This window comes from Dromiciops gliroides, chromosome 2 (genome assembly GCF_019393635.1).
Source record: "Dromiciops gliroides isolate mDroGli1 chromosome 2, mDroGli1.pri, whole genome shotgun sequence".
NCBI lineage: Eukaryota > Metazoa > Chordata > Mammalia > Microbiotheria > Microbiotheriidae > Dromiciops > Dromiciops gliroides.
Genome location: NC_057862.1, coordinates 663,261,630 through 663,273,784, shown reverse-complemented (window position 1 = coordinate 663,273,784; position 12,155 = coordinate 663,261,630). Strand labels below are relative to the sequence as shown.

Here is a 12,155-nt window from a genome sequence, read left to right as displayed (position 1 = left end):
CAAGCTTCAATAGGAAACAGAGGGGCTCCCAGGGGACACTCCCAAACTACTGCCTCTTTATTAAGACCCACTGGAGCTGAAGAACTCCCAAGTCTCTGATGTGACTTCTCCAAGTCCTCTGACTTCTCTGGTATCCCAAGGTACAGATGTGCAAGAGGGAAATAACTCAGCTTCCACCAAAACCTGCTCCTGATTGGAACTACATTTGAAGTAGAAGCAAGAAACATTTACAACTGTCGTTTGGAGGATATGGCAATTTCCAGAAACCACATTGGACATATGAGATTTCAGTCTTCAAAAGGAAACAAAAGGGGGTAGCTAGGTGGCGTAGTGGATAGAGCACCAGCCCTGAATTCAGGAGGACCTGAGTTGAAATCTGGCCTCAGACACTTAACAATTACTAGCTGTGTGACCCTGGGCAAGTCACTTAACCCCAACTGCCTCGCCCAAAAAAAAAAAAAAAAGGAAACAAAACAAAAACAAACAAAACCCCATGAAAGTCCTCTTTCTTCTTCTGGGGAGTAGAGGAGAAAGAACCCTTAAACATGAGGCTCATGTGTCCCCTTTCTCCTTCCCCAGAAAGGTCCAATCATCCACAGCAAACACTTGCTTAAAATTTTATAAAATCAAGACTTTTCTGCAGCCAAAACCCCTTATAGAGGTGTAGATTAGGGGCAGCTAGGTGGCGCAGTGGATAGAGCAACAGCCCTGGAGTCAGGAGGACCTGAGTTCAAATCCGGCCTCAGACACTTAACACTTACAAGATGTGTGACCCTAGGCAAGTCACTTAACCCCAATTGCCCCCCCCCCACGCACACACACACAAAAGTGTAGATAACAAATAAGCATCATGTAAAAGTAATGTCAGTTTACCAAATGGGATGAAAAAAAATCAGAGGGAGATTTATGATGCTCATGTTAATGGGATACTTAAGACTTCACTTGCCAAGCTCTCTGAGGAACAAGGCATCCCTTGGCCCAAAGCCCTTCCACTAGCCCTTTTAGACCTCAGATCTAGACCATATGGCTCCCAAAAACTCAGTCCTTGTGAGACAGTAACAGGGCACCCCATGCCACTGTACCCTTAAGTGGGAAGCACAGCAGCCAAGGGGTACCACTACAATACTGTACTGGGTTAGCTCAAAAGGTCTCAGAAACTCACCAGCTTTTCTCAGTCTTCTTTAGGAATTCCAATCTGGACTCAGTCCCTGATCCAGCCTGGTGCCTGGGTTTACTGGAAAATGCCACCTCTGAAAACACTCCTTGGAGCCACGGCAGAAGGGCCCCTCTGAAGTCCTGCTAACTGCTCCCATGGTAGCCAAGCTGGGGGTGGAGTCCAGCATCCACTTTCTCATCTTCAGAGGACAGTCCCACCTACCTGGATTGTGGAACCCACTAGTGACCTGACCTTGAAAATTAAATGAGGTCTGGAGCAGCTAGGTGGCGCAGTGGATAGAGCACCGGCCCTGGAGTCAGGAGGACCTGAGTTCAAATCCGGCCTCAGACGTTTAACACTTACTAGCTGTGTGACCCTGGGCAAGTCACTTAACCCCAATTGCCTCACTAAAAAAAAAAAAAAATTAAATGAGGTCTGAAGCAGCTGACATCTGAGGGGGACAGCTGCTCCCAAGAAGCCCAGGCCAAGCAGCAGATGACAGCAGACGCAGAGCACTAACCCAAGATCCTGGCAGTGCGCTGAGATGTGCACTTATTCCCTCTATAGACTAAGTGTCTTCCTTCTTTCTTGTCACTTTCCTCACTGTGTCTTTCAGCAATCAGGATATCCGCGCGCCAGTGGTTTCTGGCCTTTTATATTCTCTCATTTATTTGCTGTTCTTATCTCAAACATGTTTGGTCATACGGTTAGTCTGGACTCCTCCCCCTTAGTCAACAGGTACAGGTCCCCACTGCTCCATCCACTAAAGAGTCCCACACAACAGTTCTCTAAGGTACTCAACTTAACCAACCGTTGGGCTTGCTATTCACAGTACCGACCTCTGCAGGCCCTCACACTGCCTTAGAAGCCTGGATCATGACTCCCATAGCAGGGGCCTACTTCATTATTCCCCTGAAGTGGGGGTGGGTGGGAGGGGCAGCAAAACGCCTTCTCCAACCAGGGGTAAGAGCACAACAGCCCCTCCCCCTGCAACTATGCATAGGGACATAAAAGATCATGATCCTGTATTAACAAGCCCAACTGCAGAATTTAGGGTCCCTAGCTCAGCAGATCCTTACCTGAGAGGCCCATTACATTCTGGAGTCTCCTTAGAAACTCAAGCCCCAATTTGCTTCATGCACCAGTGGAGACATGTGCCCTGACCTTGGCTCATTAAACCCCACACAATGTAATTCCACTTTAATTTTGAACTCTGTGGATTGCTCCCCTAGAGAGCTCACTGTGTGCCTTTGGTCAATTCTTGAGGCTCTGGTTACATTTACATGAGACAGGGAGCAGCTGGGTGACTCAGTGGATAAAGCACTGGCCCTGGATTCAGGAGGACCTGAATTCAAAAACGGCCTCAAACACTTGACACTAGCTGTGTGACCCTGGGCAAGTCACTTAACCCTCACTGCCCTGCCAAAAAAAAAGAAACACAAGACAGTGGGGTCTTACAATACCACTGATAATCCCTGAAGCAGATGGGAAGCTAAGACCTGTCCCAATAGGTCGGGCATCAGACCTTTGCCCAGAATCAAAGCAATTTTCACAGCATCCATTCCATTCCAGGGGTAGTGTGGGATTCACAGAATGAGCTCTTATTCCACAATACTAGCACAGATTACACCTGCCTTCAGCCTCTATAATCCCCAAGTCTCATTCACTGTCTTGGAATCACCATCTGACACCCACACTTTCCCAGCTGAATTACTCTCCCCCACTAGACTATTCTTCCTGTGGGGCTCTACTCTATACTGCAGACTCCCTCCTTTCTGGGAAGGTCTCTGCGCCCTTGTTAATATCCTGCCTAAGCCACCCCTATTTCCAGGGAATCACTCCATAGAGGTAACCCTTGGGTTAAAACTGCCCCTTCATGGACAGCAGAGGTTTGCTTTCCTGCCTGTAATAGCCCTGCTGGCTAACATCCTATCACTAACACTGCCGCCACTTTGGGCACATTGTACCCATCTATCAAGAACCTCTAAGTGGATCTGGCCACTGGCCTGGAGAACACCGGAAGGCTTATCACCAGCCTCCAAATGCAAGTTGATTCCTTTGCTCTCATGGTATTGCAAAACCACAGGGTGCTGGACACCCTGACTGCTGCATGTGCAGGGCACATGCCTACAACGTTGTTTAGATGTCAATCAATCCTCCCTTACAGAGGAGGATTCAGTGCCCTAAGCAAACAAGCAGAGGATTTATGGGGTAGAGGTCAAGATACCCTGTCAAGCTTCTCTTCTCTATCTCCCATCTCTGACTTCCTCCAGGCTGCCAGAAGGCCTTGGTAATGCCCTCCGCTCCATCCTCTTTGGTCTAATGTCACTTCTCCTTATCTGTCTGGTCATCTACCTTGGCACCCACTGCCTTGTAGCCTTGTTCTTTTCCCTCCTGTACCAACTCATGTTAATCATTCCCCGGCCTTTGACTGGAAGGAGGAAATGTCAGTGAGAATGAAGATGTTCATGTTAATGGATATGATATGTGTAATGATTTTACTTGTCACTTGTATTTGTTGGAGTTGCCATATTTTCCAGGAGACTTGACTCCAAGGCTGAGATGATCCGTTCTCCTCTGACATGCTTATATTCCCCCATGCTTGTAACTGCCAAGTGAACCAAGTCAGATGCCTTGTTCTTGTTCCTGTTACCCTACCCTGGTCGTGTACCCCACTGAGCAACCAAACGACTCAACAGTCTGAACGACCTACTCAACAACTCTAACCACCTAGAGAGTGATCATACAACACTCATCAATCCCGGAGACTGCTTACACAGCACCCAGGAAATTCTAGTTTTCAGGCTTGAAAACCCAGTACCTGCCATGAGTGAACAAGCCTCCCTTCTCTTTAGGAAAGTGGATTTCACTTGCAAACTGTTTTCCTCACCTAGACATTAAATCATTGTTTGATTCCTGACTCACCAGTCTTTGGGGTATTCTGTGCAGCTCTGGCCATACGCAGTGAGAGGCAGGTTCTAGTCTAATGGACGAAGAGAAGAAGGAAGTGAAGTGGGAATCAATTCACTCAGCTCCCCAAAGCAGCAGAACATTGACATCCAGTCCTAACAAACTACACCTTAAGTGGGTCGATACCTTACACGAGGCTCCAACTACTCGGTATCATATTCAGTTTGGGTTAGCAGTGCCTTTTGTGAGAAAATAACGGGGTTCTAGGGGACCCAGAGAGCCTTGCCTGACCTTTCTAACGGCCAGCCCAGAGTCAGGAGAATTTCAAAGGAAATGCAGTTGGACCTTGGGCTGTGAATAGAGGCAACAGAGGTTAAAACCACACCTCCCTGAAAGCCTTTCCCTCTGCGGGTCTGTCCTCTGGACTCTGACCTCAGCTCCAGACCACCCTCAAGTCCAGTAATCCAATCGATCTGAAGGAGGCTAGCCAATTAGTTTGGAGCAGGGTGTAAGGGCCACCTCTCCTCCAGACTGCAGGGAGCTTACGCTCTCTCACATGCTCTCTTGGCCTGGGACTCTGAAGGAAGCCAATGCACTTTGACTCTCCCCTTCTGAACTTTCTGAGCCACGTGCCCCCTCTTTACTAATATTTAATATGCTTTAATAAATGCTTAATGCCCCAAACTGGTGCTACAGCCTCTAATTTCTAAGTAACAATATATCAGAAATCCCAGCTAAGTGCCCTAATACTTGGGACAGAGACAGGCACCTCCATATAATTTCAAAAGACACACTTTCATCTGTTATTACTTCTCCAAACAGCCCCAAAGTTCCTCCTCCCTCTACCCACTCCAGCTTCCAACTCCCCTTTGGCCCCTCCTTCTATCTGAGAAAACTATAACTACTATTAGTCTCCGTATTAATAAGAGACCATAGATTCCCCATTCTCCTTTCACTCTTCATTTGGTAGGGAACAAGAATTTAAAACAAATTCAGAAACAACTGGTAAATGACTACTTATACGCTGCAGTAAGAGTCTATACAGATTCCATATTTAATAATGGCTACTTGGGAGGGCCAACCCAATCTCTTGCTTTCTCTTCCTCTGACCATTCCCAGAATGCTTGCTACTGATGATCAAATCCATTCTGCCTTCCCACCAATTATACTTTCTCCTTCATAACTCCCTCTTGTATGGGTAGAGAGCCTGGTCCGTGCTAACAGGGGATAGAAAGGAATTGTAAATGCCCAAAGCTGGTCTATCACTGCCATTACTTTGAACTTATTCTTCCTATTTATCTGTACTTATTTTCTTTATGTTTATTTTGTATGTAATGGTGGTAAACACATTCCATCTCAGGAAGTTTGGACAGCCTCTAAACCCTAATTATAGAATTTTTTATTTTAAATTTTACTTTTAGGGGCAGCTAGGTGGTGCAGTGGATAAAGCGCCGGCCCTGGATTCAAGAAGACCCAAGTTCAAAGCCGGCCTCAGACACGTAACACTTACTAGCTGTGTGACCCTGGGCAAGTCACTTAAATTTTACTTTTATTTTGGCAATTATTTTTCCTTCATCACTGAACAAAAAGGACTAGTAAAGTAACCCTTTTGTATCATATCACAACATCCAACAAAATAAACTTTCACATTGGTCACACCAGAAGTTTAAGTCCCTTTCTGTATTTAAGTCCGTCACCTCTGCAGAAAGAGATGAGCACCGGACTTACCTTCAGTCTCCTTGAATCGCCATTTACCTAGAACAATAATTTACAAGGGAGTTGTTCATCTCTGAGTGCAGGTAACCTCAACACAGGCCAAGATCAAAAGAGACAGAGGCAGTCTTTCTCCTTCCCTACAATGAACAAACTTCTATTCTTAAATCATAGGTCAGACCATATCATTTTGTTCCAGGGATTCAGTAGCTTTCTTACTGACTCTAGGATAAATTACTAACTCCTTTGCTAAAGCCCACTAGAGTGTGACTCAAGCCTATGTTTACAAGCTGATTACATATTGCTTGTCCTGCAAGAGGTGGGAAGATGCCTCAAAACCATTGAAGAGGGGCTGAAAGATAGCAGATCCAAAAACTGAGCCTATTGGGACACTCGTGATTGAGAAGATAGGAGTGCTGGAAAAACGGGTTTGTAAGTAGTGATTTGTAATCATTGCCAACTTTTCTTTCTTTGGGGGGGGGGGGGCAATGAGGGTTGAGTGATTTGCCCAGGGTCACACAGCTAGTAAGTGTCAAGTGTCTAAGGCTGAATTTGAACTCAGGTCCTCCTGAATCCAGAGCTGGTGCTTTATCCACTGTGCCACCTAGATGCCCCTACACTGCCGACTTTTTGAGAGGGAAAAGACCAGGTGACTCTCTTCCAGGATTGGTCAAGTAGCTGCAGAGCCAGCTTCTGTTAGTGTGCATTACTGTATCACAACACCTTCCATTGACCTGGAGCCCAAGCTTCGACCTCCACAAATTAATCCCCTTTGGACTTTATATCCATCTGACTAGAACTGGCAAAGAGATCACTGGGGATCAGGGAGACAGACATAAATCTTAGTCTTACTGAGAGGAAATGTGGCTTCAGAAAGACCCAAGGTTAGGAGTTCAATAATCCGCTCCATGTTGTAGGTAATTCCAAACTTATTTTGAACATTCTTTCTAATACTTTGAGTTCCAAAATTCTTGCCCTAGGCCCCCCTCCCCCAGCAAGGCAAGAAACAGATCAATTATACACATTGAAATCATACATAAAATTTTCAATACTAATGATGTGGTAAAAAAACACTAAGAAAAACAGAAAAAGTGAAAAACATTATACTAAAATTTACATTGAGTTCAGCAGTCTGCTCTCTGGAGGTGGACAGTATGTTTCATCGTGACTCTTTTGGAATTATCATGAGCAGAGTAGCTAAGTCTTTGAAAATTGATCCTCACTACAATACTGCTATTACTATGTACAGTGACCTCCTGGACACTTCCTTCTATAGCGATCCATATAGGTTTCATAGGTTTTTCTGAAACCATCCCCTTCATTAGATTGTTGTTATTGTTGTTGTTGTTTAGTGGTTCAATCACTGCCTGACTCTTCATGACCCCATTATGGGGGTTTTCTTGGCAAAGATAATGGAGTGTTTTTTGGCATTTCCCTCTCCAGTAAATTAAGGCAAAAAGAGCATAAGTGACCTGCCCAGAGTCTCAGAGATAAGTGTCTGAGGCCAGATTTGAACTCAGGTTTACTGACTCTAGGCACAGTGTTCTTTCTATATACTTAGCTATCTAGTTACCATCTATCATTTCTTTTTTTTTTAATTTATTTTTAAAGCTACTTTTCTTTTTTTCTTTTTTATTTGTGAGGTTATTGGGGTTAAGTGACTTGCCTAGGGTCACACAGCCAGTAAGTGTTAAGTGTCTGAGGCAGGATTTGAACTCAGGTCCTCCTGACTCCAGGGCCGGTGCTCTATCCACTGCGCTACCTAGCTGCGCCCCCATCTATCATTTCTTAGAGAAAACAGTTTTCCATTACAACCACAAACCACAATTTATCCAGGCATTCCCCAAATGATGAGCATCCCATCAATTTCCAATACTTTGCTACCACAAAAGAGGTGCATTTTTCTTTTATCTCTTTAGCAGACAGAACAAGTAGTGCTTTAGGTGGGTAAGAGGGAATGCACAGTTTTATAGCCCTTTATGAACAGTTCCAAATTATTCACCAGAATGTTTGGAGCAGTTGTGAACTATTCATTAGTGTCCTTATTTTTCCATATCCCCTCAAGAATCAGTCTTCTTCCTTATTTAAGACAGTAGCCAATCTGATAGGTGTAAGGTATATCAAATAGGTATATCAGAGTTGTTATCATTTGCATTTCTCTAGTCAACAGTGATTTAGAGCATTTTTTTTTTTGATATGACAATACTTGGCTTTGATTCCGTCTTCTGAATATTCCCTGTTCATATCTTTTGATCACAAGAATCGCATTCTTCTATTCATTTGTCACAAATTGGATGGTAAGACCTGTGACTACCTTAAAAGAGCAATACTCTGGACAGGGGAAGAATTTAGGACAAAAGAAGATATAGAAAGCACTACAAATGTAAAATAGATAATTTTGATTATATAAAATTAAAAAGTTTTTGCAAAAACAAAACTAATGTAACCAAAATAATAAGGAAAGCAGAAAACTGGCAAAGAATTTTTACAAGTACCACTCATAAAGGCCTCATTTCTCAAACATATAAAGAACTGAGACAAATTAATAAAAATATTAGTCATTCACCAATTGGTAAATGGTCAACAAATATAAAGTTTTCAATGAAATTGAAGTTATCTATAGTCATATGAAAAAATGCTCTAAATCACTATTGATCAGAAAAATGCAAATTAAAACAACTCTGAGGTAACACCTCACACCTATCAGAGTGACAAATATAACAAAAAAGGCAGGGAGGTGGAGCCAAGATGGCAGGCGGAGAGGAATCAGCAAGCTACCTGAGCTCTCCTTCTGTTCCCTCAAAAAGAACACTGAATCAAGCCTCTGGACGGATTCTGAAACTACAGAACCTGCAAAGAGACAGATAGACACAGTCTTCCAACTAGAGATAATTTAAAAGACTTCAGGAAAAGGTCGGTCTGATTCGAGCAAAAGGGAGGCGCAGGGCAGCAGCCCAGCGCCAAGGGGGTTGGGGCAAGTCAGCAAGAAGCTGCGGGCCACAGCCGAACAACTGAGGCCCCTGGAACCTGGCTCAAAAATCTGGTGGCCTAGGACAGTGGAAAAACCTACCTGTACCAGCCGAGAGGGCAAGTTGCCAGCTGTAGGGCCACGAACAGGACAGGCGCGACTAGGACAACTGATCTAGCACGCTCAGACAGGAAGTGCAGGGGGGTGAACTGCACACACTATAAAGGCCTCAGAGTAAAAAGCCGGTCACACAGCACCTATACCCCTGCACAAGAAGCCCAAAACAGGGACCCTGGTGCCCCCAGAGCAGACCTCAACTTAAAAAATAAATAAATAAGCTGCAATAATGAGTAAGAAGCAAAAAAGAGCCCTCTCCATTGAGAGCTTCTGTATCAATAGGGAAGAAGCCAACACAAACTCAGATGAGGACAATACCCTCAAATTGCCTACATGTGAAGCCTCATGAGGGAAGGTGAATTGATCTCAAGAACAAAAAGCCTTCCTGGAAGAGCTCAAAAAGGACTTTAAAAATCAATTGAGGGGCAGCTAGGTGGCACAGTGGATAGAGCACCGGCCCTGGAGTCAAGAGTACCTGGGTTCAAATCCGACCTCAGACACTTAACACTTACTAGCTGTGTGACCCTGGGCAAGTCACTTAACCCCAAATGCCTCGCTAAAAAAAAAAAAAAATCAATTGAGAGAGGTAGAAGAAAAAATGGGGAGAGAAATGAAAGCAAAACAAAAAAGGCAAATGCTGGATGTTGGAGGGGATGTGAGAAAACTGGGACACTAATCCACTGTTGGTGGAGTTGTGAACTGATCCAACCATTCTGAAGAAGAATTTGTAACTATGCCCAAAAGGGTATAAAACTGTGTATACCCTTAATCCAGCAATACCACTGCTGGGGTTATAACGCAAAGACATCCCAAAAAAGAGAAAAAGACCTATTTGTACAAAAATATTTATAGCAGCTCTTTTTGTGGTGGCTAAGAATCAGAAATCAAAGGAATGCCCATCAATTGGGGAATGGCTAAATAAGCTGTGGTATATGACTATAATGGAACATTATTGGGTTATAAGAAATAACAAGGAGGATGATTTCAAAAAGGCCTGGAAAAACTTTTATGAACTGATGTATAATGAAGCAAGCAGAACCAGGGGAACGTTGTGCACACTGACAGCAATATTGTTCAGCCAAGAACTATGAATGACTTAACTACTCTAAGCAATATAATGATCTAAGACAATCCTAAAGGACTAATGATGAAACATCCTATTTACCTTCAAAGAAAGAACTGATATTGATTGAACACAGACTGAAGCATGCTATTTTTCACTTTATTTCTTTCATGTTTGTCTTTTATTCAAGTTTTCTTGTGCAAAATGACTAATATGGTAATGTTTTACATGACTGCACATATATAATCTTTATCTGATTGCCTACTGCCTCAGGAAGAGGGATGGGGAGAGAGGGAAAGAGGGACAGAATTAAGAACTCAAAACCTTAAATCATATGGCATCAAGATCTGCCACAGGCTCTTGCTATACTTTTTAAAAAATCGTAACTCCAAATGAATATGAGCAGAAGCAGCACCAGCAACTTTAGGAATACAGCTCAGATTATGATACATTCCTCAAGCACAGTCAACAAGATGAATAAGAAAGATGAATTTACTCTACTGTAAATGGTTGACATTGGAATGGAATAAGGAAATGGAATACTTTCCATAAAAACTAGATGACTTTGAGAGTTTGCAAAAGTAGCCTTAGGGCAGCAGTTAGGTGGCACAGCAGATAGAGTGCTGAACCAAGAGTCAGGAAAATGCATCTTTCTCAAATCAAGTCAGGATTCAGACACTTAGCTGTGTGACCCTGGGCAGGTCATTTTATCATGTTTACCACAGTTTCTTCACTTGTAAAGTGACTTGGAGAAGGAAAATGGCAAACCACTCAATATTTCTGTCAAGAAAACCCCAAATTAAGTCATGTAGAGCTGGATACGACTCAAAAATGACTCAAAAACAACAAAATATAGCCTTACTTGTCTGTGGCATTAGAGAGTACCACCGACCTCTTTTACTAAATGATTAATTACCTAGAAAAAAATATCCTTACTATTTAAGGTGGAAATGGGAAGAAAAAATACTGAGCAGAAAGAAAAAGGAGAATTGATGAGTTTAGCATGAGGAGAGATAGAAAGAGACATGGAGTAAACAGAAGAAGAAAAAATATAAAGAAAAGGATCACATCAGACAATTGTTCCTATAAACTTCTGCTAAAAATCCAATATATCTACTGTGTAAGGAATTGATTAAATTTGTAAGAGTAAGATCCAATTACAAAAAGGTAAATGATGAAGATATACAGGTGTTCTTCACAAGATATATTATTAATAATTATGTAAAATGATACTGAAACTCTGGAAATCAAAGACGCAAAATTCATAACAATTTGGTGGTACCATCAAATAGTTATCAGAGTAGAAAAGATACTTAAAAATAACAAATTTTGGAAGTTATGCTTAAATAGGTATTTATTAAGCTGCTGTAGCCATTTTTCTGAAAAGCAACAAAGCAATTTAAACTGTAACTACAAAGCTGCATAACCTTAGAATCTCAAAATGTTACCGAAAGCAAACATTTCTCAAAAATATTCACCATAGCTTTTGGTGAAATAGCAAAATACTCAAAACCTATAAGTCCAATGATGGGGTTATGGCCAAATAAATGCTGTTATAAGAACATGTTACTGTGCCTTTATGAACATAAAGAAAAACAGGATGACATATAACATGACAGACTGACAGAAGGGGAATTAAGTCAGGATTAAATATTTTACAAAGTAGCACCAAAGAAACATAAGCATCAAGCAATAGAAAAGAAAGTATCAGAAAAAGCCAAAAGGCCACATCGTTAATATTTTAAATGATGATAAATATGTTAAGAGGGCAACTGAGGCAGGAGAATGCCTGCTTAAGATAATTTTCAATGAAGAGAACTGAAATACCTACCCCACAATGAGGCAACCACTTTCTTTGAAAGTGGAGCTACATGTGAGTAAAGAGATGCATGAAAAAGTAACTTCTTGCGTTTGAAAATGACACTTTAAAGTTTCAGCTCCCCTCAACAGGCCTGAGCTTTCATAAGACCACTTTGTTCAACATGTTAAAAGAGCTTTGACCTAAAATGACCCACAGAGCAATATTTTCCAATGAACCATTTCCTTGGTTTTTATGTAGTCACCTGGACAGCTGCTTTGTGGAATATCTGCCTCTGGCATCGAAGATGCTTCCTTTCTTTCCAACTTGTAGATCACATCTGGTTTGGAAACTGCAAATCCTGTTTGTTGAAAATGAAAAAGTGCTAGGGACAGTCACCTCAGAATTGAATCATAGAACAGAAAGATGA

At 42.4% G+C, this 12,155-nt stretch overlaps 1 protein-coding gene across 2 annotated transcripts in view; it reads right to left on the bottom strand.

The window, feature by feature from the left end:
* LOC122741068 (zinc finger protein 420-like) overlaps window positions 1-12,155 on the bottom strand; it is a 37,227-nt gene that overhangs the window by 10,785 nt on the left and 14,287 nt on the right. The window contains exon 3 of one of the 2 annotated variants that reach the window (XM_043984137.1): window positions 4,082-4,139. The exons of the other annotated variant lie outside the window; for it this stretch is intronic. Coding sequence (XP_043840072.1) covers window positions 4,082-4,139 — 58 coding nt within the window. The remainder of the gene's footprint in view (window positions 1-4,081; window positions 4,140-12,155) is intronic. 2 annotated transcript variants of the gene reach the window in all.